We start from the raw sequence: 13,899 nt of genomic DNA on the forward strand, positions 1-13,899 counted from the left end.
TAATAAGTGGCAAAGAATTTATGGAGCCACTTTAAAACATCTCAGCTGAAGGAGGATGCGACCGCCTATAAAAGGCGAAAACACCTTAAAGAGAAGGTATGAAGGCTATGAGATGAGCCCATGATCAGACCACCACATGATGACGAGCGGAGACACCTCAGGAGAAGGTGTGAGGGCTATGATAGGACCCCAATTACAGAACGTCCTAGAGCCGATGTGATGGCTAGATATGAGTGGATAGATGGATAGATAATGAAGTAGCAATGATGAGTATGGAGACAAATACAAGATTGGCTTTCATGGATATTATCCCCTTGTTAAAGATCAATGAGCTAGAAGACATTTACCTTGGACAATAAGTGGATGACTTGTGGAGAATTAAGACATGACTGATATGTAGGAGCAAAGGGCATACACAGGTTCCTAGAACAAGTTGACTCTTGTCAAGGTGATGAGCTCGGTAATGACATTGTAATACTCATAGTATGAAGACAGGTATGGATCAACCTTTGATGGGTTGCCCCCATGGAGTATGGATCAACCTTTGATGGGTTGCCCCCATGGTTAAAAGTAAAAAGCTACTTGGACTTTTAAGATTAAGAGCTAGAGACTCACAGAGAAGTAAGACGTGGTTTGTAGGGTAGAACAGAGGGTGACACGACTAAAAGGTTGATGTTTTCTCCCAAATGCAGGAGTGTCGAAGTAATAAATAACCCGGCAAGACCGGGGTCGAACCACAAGGAGGTTAATTGTATAAATTATAAATAACAATAATACAACAACAACAACAATAACAACAACAACAACAACAACAACAACAACAACAACAACAACAATAATAATAATAGTAATAATAATAATAATAATAATAAAGAAAAAGAAGGAGAAGAAGAAGAAGAAGAAGATGAGAACTTTGAGAAGAAATATTAATGTAACGATTAAACAATGATAATAACAAATGTCAACGTTAGAGATTCCAATAATGGTATGTCAAACAAGTATAATATAAACTCTTATTATTCAATTGGAAACCACACATAAAGGAGGTTCCAATCAGATTATAAATTGTTAACATGATTACATTAGTCATCTTACTTGATTAATTCTAATACTTGTAAATCTCGTCAAGCATTCATGATTATAACTTATGTTAACAACAAATCAAGTTCCTTTCATAGCTCAGATGTCGGTTATACCATACAGTATGAACTATGAAAGTGCCAAGCATTTGTTGTACCAAGTGTTATACAACATAAATCAAGATTAGTCATTTAACAAGCAAAGTATTAAAGAGTGAACAAGATAACAAATACAAAACATGTTAATATCAAACATTAAAGTCCATATTAAGTTTACACTATACTTATTCTTACACCATTAGTGTAACCTTTTCACCTTGACATAATAAACTTAGCTAGACATAATGAAAGAAATAAAAATAAATAAACAAAATAAGAACATAAATAAGATAAAAGTTAACTAAGTAAATGAAAGGAAATGAAAAGCATAAACATTACAAAAAAATACAAAGAGAGAAAGCAAGAGTATGACCTAAATCGGAGATCTATAGCTCCAGATATGACCCAATTACCGAACAGTGTTCTGGTTTGGATTGCACCGACATCTCTTTTCTAAGTTTGGCTATCTCTTTATCCTTTCAATTTCAGTTCTTAAATTCATCAATAAATCCTTTCATTTATGTGATAGGCATGCATTTAAAATGAACATTTACCACAAATTAAAGGTATCTTATATTATTAGATATACTATTATAAAACATGCTTTAGTTAAGGAGTTATTGATACTTCAAGTGCAAAATGATGATATAAAACCTTGATAAAAATGCACTTTTAAGTACTGATCAGGTTATAAACTTAATTAGGTGTAATAATATTTTAAGTTTTTTTATTTAATCATATAATAACAAAAATTAATGAAAGGAAATGAAAGGCATAAACTTGATATCAATGAAAGCAAAGCATAAACATTACAAAAAATACAAAGAGAGAAAGCAACAACATGATCTTGATCTGGAGACCAAGATGCCTAAATGCACGGCAAATGCCTCCTTTTATAGGCCAAAATTGGGAACTATTGATTTGATGACTAATTGATGAGTGGGTGGTCAACTCTTGACTTGGTGACAATCCTTATCTTCTCTTGTCTGCCAAAAATGTTATTGATAACGTCAAAATTGGAGCCACTCAAAACATGAAAGTAAGGATTCGTTAGGAAAGTAATCATTGATTGGTGTGATGTAGATGTTGAATCTGTTGTCACTATTGACAAAAGATTCGCATCAACATTTTCGGTGCGTTTTTCATTCGTGATTTCTTCCTCAGAATAAATCATTTGCAAATCTTCAGATTCATCCAATTCATTTTTACTTAAAGTAGATTCAAGTTGATCATAAACTAATTCGTCAATATGATCTACTTCTTGTAAATCAGTATCATCTCTAGGTTGCTTGCAAATGTTGAAAATATTCATCTCCAATGTCATATTTCCAAATGATAGCTTCATTAGTCCATTCCTACAATTAATCAATGCGTTAGAGGTTACAAGAAATGGACATCCTAAAATAACAAGAAATGAATTACATACTTCAACAGGTTCTGTGTCCAAGACAATAAAATTCACAGGATAAATGAATTTATCGACTTGTACTAACACATCTTCAATTATTCCTCTAGGCACTTTTACAAATCTATCGGCAAGTGAAAGAGATATAGAAGTTGGTTTTAACTCACATGGATTAAGACTCTGAAAAATTGAATATGGAAGTAAATTCACACTAGCACCAAGATCAAGTAAGGCTCTTTCAATTTTATGCTCTCCAATAAAGCAAGAAATTATAGGACAACCAGGGTCTTTATATTTCAAAGCATTATTGTTCTGAAGAATAGCACTTACTTGTTCGGCTAGAAAGGCTTTCTTTTTCACATTCAGTTTTCTCTTCACAGTGCATAGATCTTTTAAAAATTTAGCATAGGAAGGAACATGTTTAATAGCATCCAACAAAGGTATATTGATCCTTACATGTTTAAAAATTTCAAAAATTTCAGAGTTGTGATTGACTTTTCTTTGTTTGGTCATGGCTTGAGGAAATGGAAGTGCTGGCGGAGAATCAGTTTTTTCTTTGTAATTTTCAGATTCAACCCCTTCCTTACCCTCAGAGATTGACTCATCATCTTTCTCATAAAGTTCAAGAGAGGGTTTTTCAATAACCTTACCACTACGCAGAGTAGTGACTGATTTGACTTGATCCATGTGTTGGCTTCCGGAACTACTTGCATTTGCATTATATTGCCCCTTGGGATTTTGTTGTGGTTGAGATGGAAACTTACCTTTCTCTTGAAAACTGAGAGCAGATGTTAATTTTGCAAGAGTATCTTTAAAATCTGTCATGTTTTGAGCAAGTTGAGTATTGATTGTCTCCTGCTTTTCAATGAATGCATGTAGTGTTTCCTCAAGATTTCTTCTAGAAAGTGAAGCATAAGGAGGTGCATATCTATGAGAATTTTAGAAATTATGGTGTGCTTGAAACGGTGGTTGTGAAGTTTGTGCATTGTTGTTCTCACTCTTCCAACTGAAATTTAGGTGATTTCTCCAACCAGGGTTGTAGGTTTGGGAGTATGGGTTGTGGTTGGCCCTTTGGAAACTGTTTAAAGCATGGGCTTGTTCATGGAGACATTTCTTAAAAGAAGGCAAGGTTGGACAATCGTTGGTTGAGTGTTCATTTGTTTCACAGATTTGACACACAATGTTTTTAACAAATTTTAATTGACCACTCTTTTTCAATTCTAGTGCCTCGACTTTTCTAGCTAAAGATGCAAACTTGGCTTGAAGGTCATGATCTTCCCTAAGGTTGTACATACCTCAACTAGATGTATGAGGTTGAGTTTTACTCAGTGCCTCATAAGTACCCGCGGTGTCCCAATTTTGAGCATTTTCAGCTAACAAGTCTAAGTACTGTATTGCTTCATCAGGGTCTTTATCTTCAAAAGTTTCATTGCACATCAATTCAACCATTTGCCTATCTTTAGGTGTTAACCCTTCATAGAAATGTGAAATCAATCTTCATGTTTCAAAACCATGATGAGGGCAAGTACTAAGCAAGTCTCAATACCTATCCCAACATTGGTAAAATGTTTCTCCTGGTTTTTAAGTGAAAGTTGTGATTTGTCTTTTGAAAAAGTTTGTTATGTGAGATGGGAAAAACTTCTTTAAAAATTGTTGTTGCATTTCATCCCAAGCATGAATGGATCCCGGTCTCAAATTTTATAGTCATGTTTTAGCTTTATCTTTTAATGAAAAAGGAAAAAGTTTTAATCTGATGGTGTTCATGCTACAATTTAAATTGTTATATGTGTTGCAAACCTCCTCAAATTCCCTTAAATGCAAGTATGGATTTTCCAATTCCAAGCCATGAAAAGATGGTAAAAGTTAAATAATGTCTGGCTTAAAATTAAAATGAGATGTATCGAGAGAAAAAACTATGCATGATGGTGCACTTGTTCTTGTGGGATTCATGTGGTCTCTAAGTGTTCTAGCACGGTTATTCTCATTATGAAGTGATTGATTATCTTCTTCGGTTATATTTTCTGAAAATTATGAGGATACCCTACAAAGTCTACTACTTGATGTACATGACCACACTCTCATGCACGTGTAGGAATAAAATAAAAGGAAAAAAAAATAAAAGAAGAAGAAACAAGAGAAAAGAAACAAAGTTATATACAAGAAAAGTGAAAACAGAAAATAAAATAAATATTATAATTTATACAAAACTTACCTTCCCGGCAACGACGCCAAAAACTTGACACAACTAAAAGGTTAATGTCTTCTCCCAAGTGCAGGAGTGTCGAAGTAATAAATAACCCGGCAAGACCGGGGTCGACCCACAAGGAGGTTAATTGTACAAATTATAAATAACAATACTACAACAATAATACAACAACAACAATAACAACAACAACAACAATAATAATAATAATAAAGAAAAAGGAGGAGAAGAAAAGGAAGAAGATGAGAACTTTGAGAAGGAATATTAATGTAACGATTAAACAATGATAATAACAAATGTCAAGGTTAAAGATTCCACTAATGGTATGTCAAACAAGTATAATATAAACTCTTATTATTCAATTGGAAACCACACATAAAGGAGGTTCTAATCAAATTATAGATTATTAACATGATTACATTAGTCATCTTATTCAATTAATTCTAATACTTGTAAATCTCCTCAAGCATTCATGATTATAACTTATGTTAACAATAAATTCAGTTCCTTTCATAGCTCAGGTGTCGGTTATACCATACAGTATGAACTATGAAAGTGCCAAGCATTTGTTGTACCAAGTGTTATACAACATAAATCAAGATTAGTTATTTAACAAGCAAAATATTAAAAAGTGAACAAGATAACAAATATAAAACATGTTAATATCAAACATTAAAGTCCATATTAAGTTTACACTATACTTATTCTTACACCATTAGTGTAACCTTTTCACCTTGACATAACTAACTTAGCTAGACATAATGAAAGAAAGCAAAATAGAGATAAGAGTTAACTAAGTAAATGAAAGGAAATGAAATGCATAAACTTGATATTAATGAAAGCAAAGCATAAACATTACAAAAAATACAAAGAGAGAAAGTAAGAGCATGATCTTGATGTGGACACCAAGATGCCTAAATGCATGGCAAATGCCTCCTTTTATAGGCCAAAATTAGGAACTATTGATTTGATGACTAATTGATGAGTGGGTGGTCAACTCTTGACTTGGTGACAATCCTTATCTTCTCTTGTCTGCCCAAAACGTCATTAATAAAGTCAAAATTAGAGCCACTTGAAAACATTAAAGTTGTAGACAATTGTCTCAGTTGTCTTGTGTAAAAAATTCAGCTCATTTGAGCTTCTAGAACTCCAGATATGGCCAAAATACTGAACAGTGCTCGGGCTGGAGGACAGATTCGGGCTTCTTTGTTGTTGCTACAATTTGGACTTGAAAATGATCTTTTTAGATCTTGGGCTCCATATGAAAGTTATAGGCCTATGTCTTACCTTTCCATCCATATAAAGTAGACCTAAATCTGAGATTTATAGCTCAAGATATGACCTAATTACCGAACAGTGTTCCGGTTTGGATTGCACCGACATCTCTTTTCTAATTTTGGTCATCTCTTTGCCCTTGCAATTTAAGTTCTTAAAGTCATCAATCAATCCTTTCATTTATGTGATAGGCCTGTATTTAAAATGAACATTTACCATAAATTAAAGGTATCTTATATTATTAGATATATTATTATAAAACATGCTTTAGTTAAGGAGTTATTCATACTTCAAGTGCAAAATGATGATATAAAACCTTGATAAAAATACACTTTTAAGTACTAATCAGAGGGCATACGCAACTCCTAGATGAGTAGACTCTTAGAAGAGTAGTGAGCTAGTGATCATATTGAGATACTCAGATAATGACTGTTGCATTTGAAAAGAGAAATTTCCGTTTGAGAGGGTGTTATAAGCCTTAGTGTGAGGCTAAATAAATCATTATGGACTAAGTATGGTTGATATGCCCGAAGAAAAATGTTGTATCCCAAAGACAAGCGTTAACACTTTTCAGATGTGATGTGAGAGACCATCTGGTTGAAGTGGTCCTTTGGTGTGAGCAAGGGTGTGCTTCAGTGAATCTGGTGATTGAAAGGTTTGGCGAGTACCTGTAAACTTGGACACAGACACTCTCGGAATGGTAAACTTGGACACAGACACTCTCGGAATGGTAAGCTTGGAAGAACTACAGGATGCAAGCTTGTGCTGAAAAAACAAGAGGACAATTGCCCATATAAATGTCAAAGAGGTTGATTATTGGAATATTATCATTAATAGGCAATAACGTTACAGCTTACCCTAAGAAGTAGAGTTACCATTGTCAAAAGGCTACAATGATAGTTGCACCAACCATTAACAAAAATAGGGTAACTCATGTGTTGTCACCATTTGTGCCATGATTTATGGTCTCTTGTCTTGTTATTAATGCTTATAAATAGAGGTATAATCTAAAGAAAAAAATGAGAAAGTTCAACTAAAGATGTGAGAAATATTGGAGAGAGTGGGCTCCCAACGACAGCCAGAAATAGCTGTGATTGCAGCACAAAGAAGAGAGAAATAAAATGAGGTTGAAAGTTGCAAAAGAGTGGATGATTTTTCCTCCTCTATTATTGTAAATCTTATTCTCTCCCTATACAAGAATTGGTTTCTCCCGTTGATATAAGCGGTTTGTCAAACTATGTTAAATATTATGTCGGTGTACATAACCTCTAATAAATAAATATAAATACATCATCAGTCCAAATCCCTAACAGAACATAGCACAATCACTTGTTCATCCTTTTCCTGCTTTCTTCTATCTTTAAGCATGAAGCGAGTTCAGCGGCAATTCTTATCCTAGCCTTAGTTTTCTGTCTTCGACCATAATAATTCTTTGAAAATGTTTCCCCATAAGAAAAGACGAGGGAAATTCTTTTATATCTGAAACACTATGTTGTCTTTGTTTTCCTCCACTGAGGCCACAAGTTATGCAGAATTTACTTAAAGCAGGCTATTAACAAGGCTGCTAGGCTTTTTCGGACATCTTTTGATAGCTGATGAATGTGATCAACTAAATTGAAGTTGTTCCAGTCATATATATGATACAGCACACTTCATGACTGTCGTCAATAATGTTTGTGTGAGCAATTGCACAATATCAGAATATCTATTGCTACTGACTTCTGTAATAATCTTGCACACAAACTTAATGGAACCTATTGAGAAAATATGTAGACAAATCCTACATATATATATATAAAAGCAAACTACTCATATATTTCATACAAACCGATGTGCCCGTTGTTTTTTTCTTGATCGATCAATCATTTGATGTTTTTAAGACCCACTTATCACCACTTACATGTCAGTTTGTATGATTTTTTGTTAGTAAATCTTTTTTCATGCACAAAATTACAGTTTTCTAGGCTGAATCCAAATCAATGAACCCAAGATGTCAAGTGTCACATTTTCTGATGATGGGAATCCATATATGATAAGCATGTTGGGAAGTCATTGGCATAAATACCAAAGGAATTCTTCACTTGCCTGCAAATTCGATTATCCTCTTTGAAATCATAATCCTTCCTCGGATTATGTCACGGTTACACCTATGAGCTTGGGCAGCTAAATCCTCAAAAGTTTCCATGAACACTGCCATCTTCTTCTTGAGCTCATCCATCACAAGTTTCACAACAGCTTCTTCTCTGATAGCAAAGTCAGCATGGTGCAAGAGGGACTTGATTTCAATTTCCAATTTGTTGACAAGCACCCGAATACTCTCCATGTCCTTAATTGTAATGAAAGTTCCAACCTGAATTGCGCTCACCAACACCTTCTGCTCCTTCAACGCGTTCTCATACCGATGCCAAAGCAAGTTACACCACGTTCCCACCGAGTGCACTGGGTCAGCCAGAGCACTGGCCAAAGCACTTACAACAGGTGGTGCAGCAATGGCAGCTGCTGCAACTGCAAAAATCATCACGGTCACAAAAACGGACACAAATAAAACATTCGACACTCTCCTCCAGATCTTCACCGATTTCAATTTCTTATCAAGCTTCCTCTTATGAGATTGCAATTTCTTCAACATGGAGACCTGCTGTTCATAAACCGATTGAAACAGCATAAAGAATTTGGGGGTAAATGGATCCCCTGCAACCATAAAATTCTGTAATTCTTCTAATGTCTTGACGTACTTCTTCTCAATCACCCCATCTTGCAATCCCACCTCCTTCTCAAAATGCGCAATGGCAGCCATTATATTCAACTGGCTAGTTCGAGCACTTGTAACACAACTTTCTAGTTCAGTGCAGAAATCCATAGTTTTGATGCTACTCTCGAAGTATTCCTCAACCAAAGCAAACAATTCTGGATTATTCCAGATATCTTCTTTGCTTTCTAGTATGAATTTAACCACATCTTGGTTCATTTCAAGAAGGCAATTAGTGACCACTTTGAATGAGCCTGAGGACCCCGTGGCAATATCACCAGTGCTAAGTGAGTTTATGACATGGTTAGTCTTCTCCATGAGGGTGGCATCAAAGGATTGCAAGCATGGATCTAGCTTACAAGCATCCTCATAGGAGCTAAAATCTTCCGCGAATTGGGAATGGTTGCTGCTTTGAACGGGTGGTGGTGGGATATCACCACCTCTAGTCTTGCAAGATTGATCACCTCTCGGCATATCCAAATGATAACTGACAAAAGTCAAAGAAAACTCAAAGTAAGAAAAATATGAGATCTTTTTTCACTTCAAATGCCTTCTAACAATAAAAATATCAAATTTAAGCAATACTAAGCAATCAAGTTGAGTCACAGAACTCAAGAAAATCCAGTTAACTGACAAAATCATCCAAAACTGAAACAAGACACGCTTATGGAATAAGAAAGCACCCAAATTAACAAACTTTTGATCTGATATCTAGAACCCAGAATCAATCTTTCACTTGACTACAGGATTAAGAGTAAACGAATTCAAGGACCTGAAAAAAAAAACAGAGAAATTCATGGAGTAGGCTTTTGGGGGCACTATTCAGCTTACATTATAGTCCTTGTATCATTTGAGCTTCAACAGCCTGACAAAATCACCCGATAATGAAAAGATACGAGCAATTACTTCCTCTAGCTACAAAACGCTAAGATCTTGTGTTTTTGTGTATGTTGGACAGTAGATTTTTGAGAAAGAGATTTTTATAAGCGACGTGATAAGAAGAAAGGAGGATTGGAGGCGGTCTTATGAAGAGGTAGCTTGAAAGACAGGAAGTCAGAGAAAATGCAAGGAAATGTACTGAAAGACACGATCATGTCCTCACAGAGGAAGGGCGATGAAACAAACGGAATCAGGCCCAAATCATACTATAATCCAAAATGATTAAGTTTTTGTTTTATTTTTTTATTGTGTATATTAATTTTTATTTTTAATTTTGATAGTATTTAGATTTGTGATAATAATTATTTTTAAAAATATTTTTTATTTAAGAATACATTAAAATAGTATTATTTTTATAGTTTTAATATTTATTTTGACACTGTACATTAAATGATTAAAAAATTAATTTAAAATAAAAAATAAAATGTTTTCTTTTAAAAAAATAAACATGCTTATCACGGCGTCATCTTAAAAAAAAAAAAAACTTAATAACATTTATCAGCCCATCAAAGATTAGAAGAAGAAAAAACCAAAAAAACATGGATATGGACACGAGTTTCTTGGTAATAAGAAAACAAAACTGCTAAAATTGATTATCATTGCCTCTCTTCTATTTTATTATTATTATTATTTTCACTATTGATCAACGTTCTTTCCTTTTTATATATCATGAAAATTCATTACTTGTCTTGGAGTAATATTTTGAGTGTATTTGATATTGTAATAATGTCCGGGCCAGCTTGCGCGCACCACGACTAATCCCCACGGCCCACTGAATACCCTGCAAACCCATAAAAAATATTTTTATTTGAGCTTGGTTTGAAAAAATAGATATTTAATTAAAATTATAGTTAAAATTGAGGTTGAAGAAAAAGTAGTTTAATGTATTTGGTTAAGAATGCTTTTGGAATTGAGATTATAAAATAATTTTTAAAAATATATATTAATATTGATAGTTTTAAATTAAATATTGTAGAATTAATTACTCCTATTATATCATGAAATAAATAATACTTTATATAAAATATTTTTTATTATTTTATTAAACTATTTATAATTCTATTACATACAAAATTCATCCAATAAGAATTACAGTTTTCATAATTTTTTGAGCATAATAAAATTAGATAAAATATTATCAAGTATAAAATTGATATTACAATATGAGTGAATTTAATTCACTTTATACTAGTTTTTCAAAAAAAAAAATATTGTTCACATTACAGTGCAAATAAATTTAATCCACTCTAAATTAGTTTTTTTAAAATATTAATAAAATTAACACTAAAAAAAACTTGGGTTAACAATGTTAATGAATTATATTATTTACATGAACAGTGCAATTCACTCGTGAATAATACAAGTAAATTATACTATTAATTATTTTTAAGTAAATTAACACTGTAATTCTTTTGCAGTACAAATAGTGTAAAAAAAGTAGAATTTTTTTATTTTTTAATAATTATGTTTCTGAATGTAAAAATTATATTGAATTCATGTACAATAAATTAATTTTTTACATCAAATAACTATAAACCATAATTTATTTAAAACACAGGTAGCATAAACAAACATCTTTTTCATATATCATCCTTTTTTAGTATTCCAATTATCATCTTTTATTTGTATTTTCTTATTATAAAATATAATCATCTCCCTATCAATTATTTTCACTATTTTGTAAATTACTATTTTTATTATTATTATTATATCGTTGTTGAGGTTACCTTAATTAATTCTCACTTTTGTTCATTCATTTTCGTTCGCTTTCACACTTTCGCCTCATTTTTTTCTTTCTTTCTTTACGCTTTCTTTTCTTTTTCACCTGAATTCTTACGTCTCTTCCAGCTCGCAAGCCCATCGCTCCTTCGAATGTCTCCATAGGTGCATTTCCCATGTCCTTTTAATCCCCTCCTCTTCTTCTTTATCTACAATGAAAAATCTAAACTTAAAAAAGAAATTTGAAAACATAGTAATAATTATTTTTAAAATATTTTTATATTAAAATAATATTTTTTATTTTTTAAAAATTATATTTGATATTAACATATTAAAATAATTTAAAAATAAAAAAATAAAAATATTTTAAAAATATTTTTCAACCACAATCCCCGACGCTGCTTCGGACTCGGATTGTTATGGATGCTTAAATCTCCCATCCCCCACTACTCTAGATAATGAATTTGAAAACCTGGATAGCATTCCTTTATACGTGGAGCCCGTCTCATATTACCGAGCTCCCCAAATTCTTCTGGACCTAATTGATAAAAGACTAACTCAGTCTCTCCTAATCAATCAAATACAAAGGAAAATCAACCTGAAATGATCTATATATGCTCCCTGGCCAGCACAACTTTCGGCCAACCAGGTCTTTCTTGTTCATCAACTCTTGCGCCTAGTCAATATCTTTTGTTTTTCTTTAAATATCGATCTCTTATTTAGTACGTTTTGGTTTGCCCAGTTTCAAGGTTATATCGATCGAGTATTCGACCAAACCAGGTTGGTATTTATGAGGACTCATTAGGAGCCAAATTCCTTCGTCTTTAGTGTGTGATTTTCTAGAAATTTATCGTCTTTTACCAGCCCAATTCCCTTCCACTCGTTGGAGAATTTTCCCGTGGTTTATATTGCTCTGACACCAGTGAGGGAAATCTTGTTCTCTTCCTATCATTTGCTAATTTTTATATATATATATATATAATTAAGAGCCCTAAAAACTATTCCTCACTTCTACTATCTACCAGCTTATCGTGGGAAGGGTATTTTCATGCCGACGAACATTCCTAACTTTATTCCAAGTTGGAAAGGTCACTTCTTAATTTTATGACCAACAAAAGCTAATTCATCGCTGATAGTCTCTTTTAGAAACCCTAATGACTCAAGTCCACATCTTGGGTAAAAGATTTATTATGATACCATATAGTCCCAATCTTGGATGAGTAGAGGCATGCAATCCTAATAGTTACTTTCAATGTCCACTTTAAAGATAACAATAGAGACAAGTTAGAGAAAAATCTTAGATAAAGATATTCTTATCATTTTTAGTGTTCATGAATCTCATTATCTTTTTTATTTTTATGTCTTTGCTTTTAGCAAATGTTCGGAGGAAAGAACACAGCACAATCACTTCTTCATCCTTTTCCTGCTTTCTTCTGTCTTTAAGCAAGAAGCGAGTTCAGCGGCAATTCTTATCCTAGCCTTAGTTTTCTGTCTTCGACCATAATAATTCTTTGAAAATGTTTCCCCATAAGAAAAGACAAAGGGAAATTCTTTTATATCTGGTACGCTATGTTGTCTTTGTTTTCCTCCACTGAGGCCACACGTTATGCAGAATTTAATTAAAGCAGGCTAACAAGGCTGCTAGGCTTTTTTAGACATCTTTTGATAGCTGATGAATGTGATCAACTAAATTAAAGTTGTTACAGTCATATATATGATACAATAATTGCACAATGGAACCTATTGAGAAATATGTAGACAAATCCTACAGAAAAAGGCAAACTACTCGAATATTTTATACAAACCGATGCGCCCGTTGTTTTTTCCTTGATCGATCAATCATTTGATTTTTTTGAGACCCACTGATCACCACTTATCATAACAGTTTGTATGATTTTTTGTTGTCAATCTTTTTCTGCACAAAATTACGGTTTTCGAGGCTGAATCCAAATCAATGAACCCAAGATCTCGAGTGTCACTTTTTTCTGATGATGGGAATCCATAAATGATAAACAAGTTGGGAGGTCATTGGCATAAATACCAAAGGAATTCTTCACTTGCCTGCAAATTCGATTATCCTCTTTGAAATCATAGTCCTTCCTAGGATTATGTCATGGTTACACCTATGAGCTTGGGCAGCTAAATCCTCAAAAGTTTCCATGAACACTGCCATCTTCTTCTTGATCTCATCTATCACAAGTTTCACAACATCTACTTCTCTGATAGCAAAGTCAGCATGGTGCAACAGGGACTTGATTTCCATTTCCAATTTGTTGACAAGCACCCGTATACTCTCCATGTCCTTAATTGTAATGAAAGTTCCAACCTGAATTGCGTTCACCAACACCTTCTGCTCCTTCAACGCGTTCTCATACCGATGCCAAAGCAAGTTACACCACGTTCCCACCGAGTGCACTGGGTCAGCCAGAGC

The 13,899-nt window shown here is 33.4% G+C and overlaps 1 protein-coding gene and 1 long non-coding RNA gene across 3 annotated transcripts; one reads left to right on the top strand and one right to left on the bottom strand.

Annotated features, from left to right (window-relative positions):
- Positions 1 to 7,873: 7,873 nt before the first annotated feature.
- LOC105107643 (UPF0496 protein At2g18630-like) lies at positions 7,874 to 9,904 on the bottom strand. Of its 2 annotated transcripts, XM_011001645.1 has the most exons (3): positions 9,642 to 9,904; positions 8,305 to 9,297; positions 8,146 to 8,266 (listed from the first exon to the last, which is right to left on the bottom strand). In XM_011001645.1, the coding sequence occupies exons 2-3, from the start codon at positions 9,282 to 9,284 to the stop codon at positions 8,233 to 8,235; spliced, it is 1,014 nt and encodes a 337-aa protein (XP_010999947.1). In that variant the 5' UTR covers positions 9,285 to 9,297; positions 9,642 to 9,904; the 3' UTR covers positions 8,146 to 8,232. The 2 variants fall into 2 exon arrangements, with proteins under 2 accessions (XP_010999946.1, XP_010999947.1); XM_011001644.1 differs by having other exon boundaries at positions 7,874 to 9,297.
- Positions 9,905 to 11,974: 2,070 nt separating this feature from the next.
- On the top strand, positions 11,975 to 13,223 carry LOC105107642 (uncharacterized). Its single transcript, XR_838924.1, has 3 exons — positions 11,975 to 12,117; positions 12,211 to 12,248; positions 12,843 to 13,223. It is a non-coding gene; the product is annotated as an uncharacterized LOC105107642 (long non-coding RNA).
- The last annotated feature ends 676 nt before the right edge of the window (positions 13,224 to 13,899 follow it).

Source organism: Populus euphratica, unplaced genomic scaffold, assembly GCF_000495115.2.
Source record: "Populus euphratica unplaced genomic scaffold, PopEup_1.0 scaffold165.1, whole genome shotgun sequence".
Lineage (NCBI taxonomy): Eukaryota > Viridiplantae > Streptophyta > Magnoliopsida > Malpighiales > Salicaceae > Populus > Populus euphratica.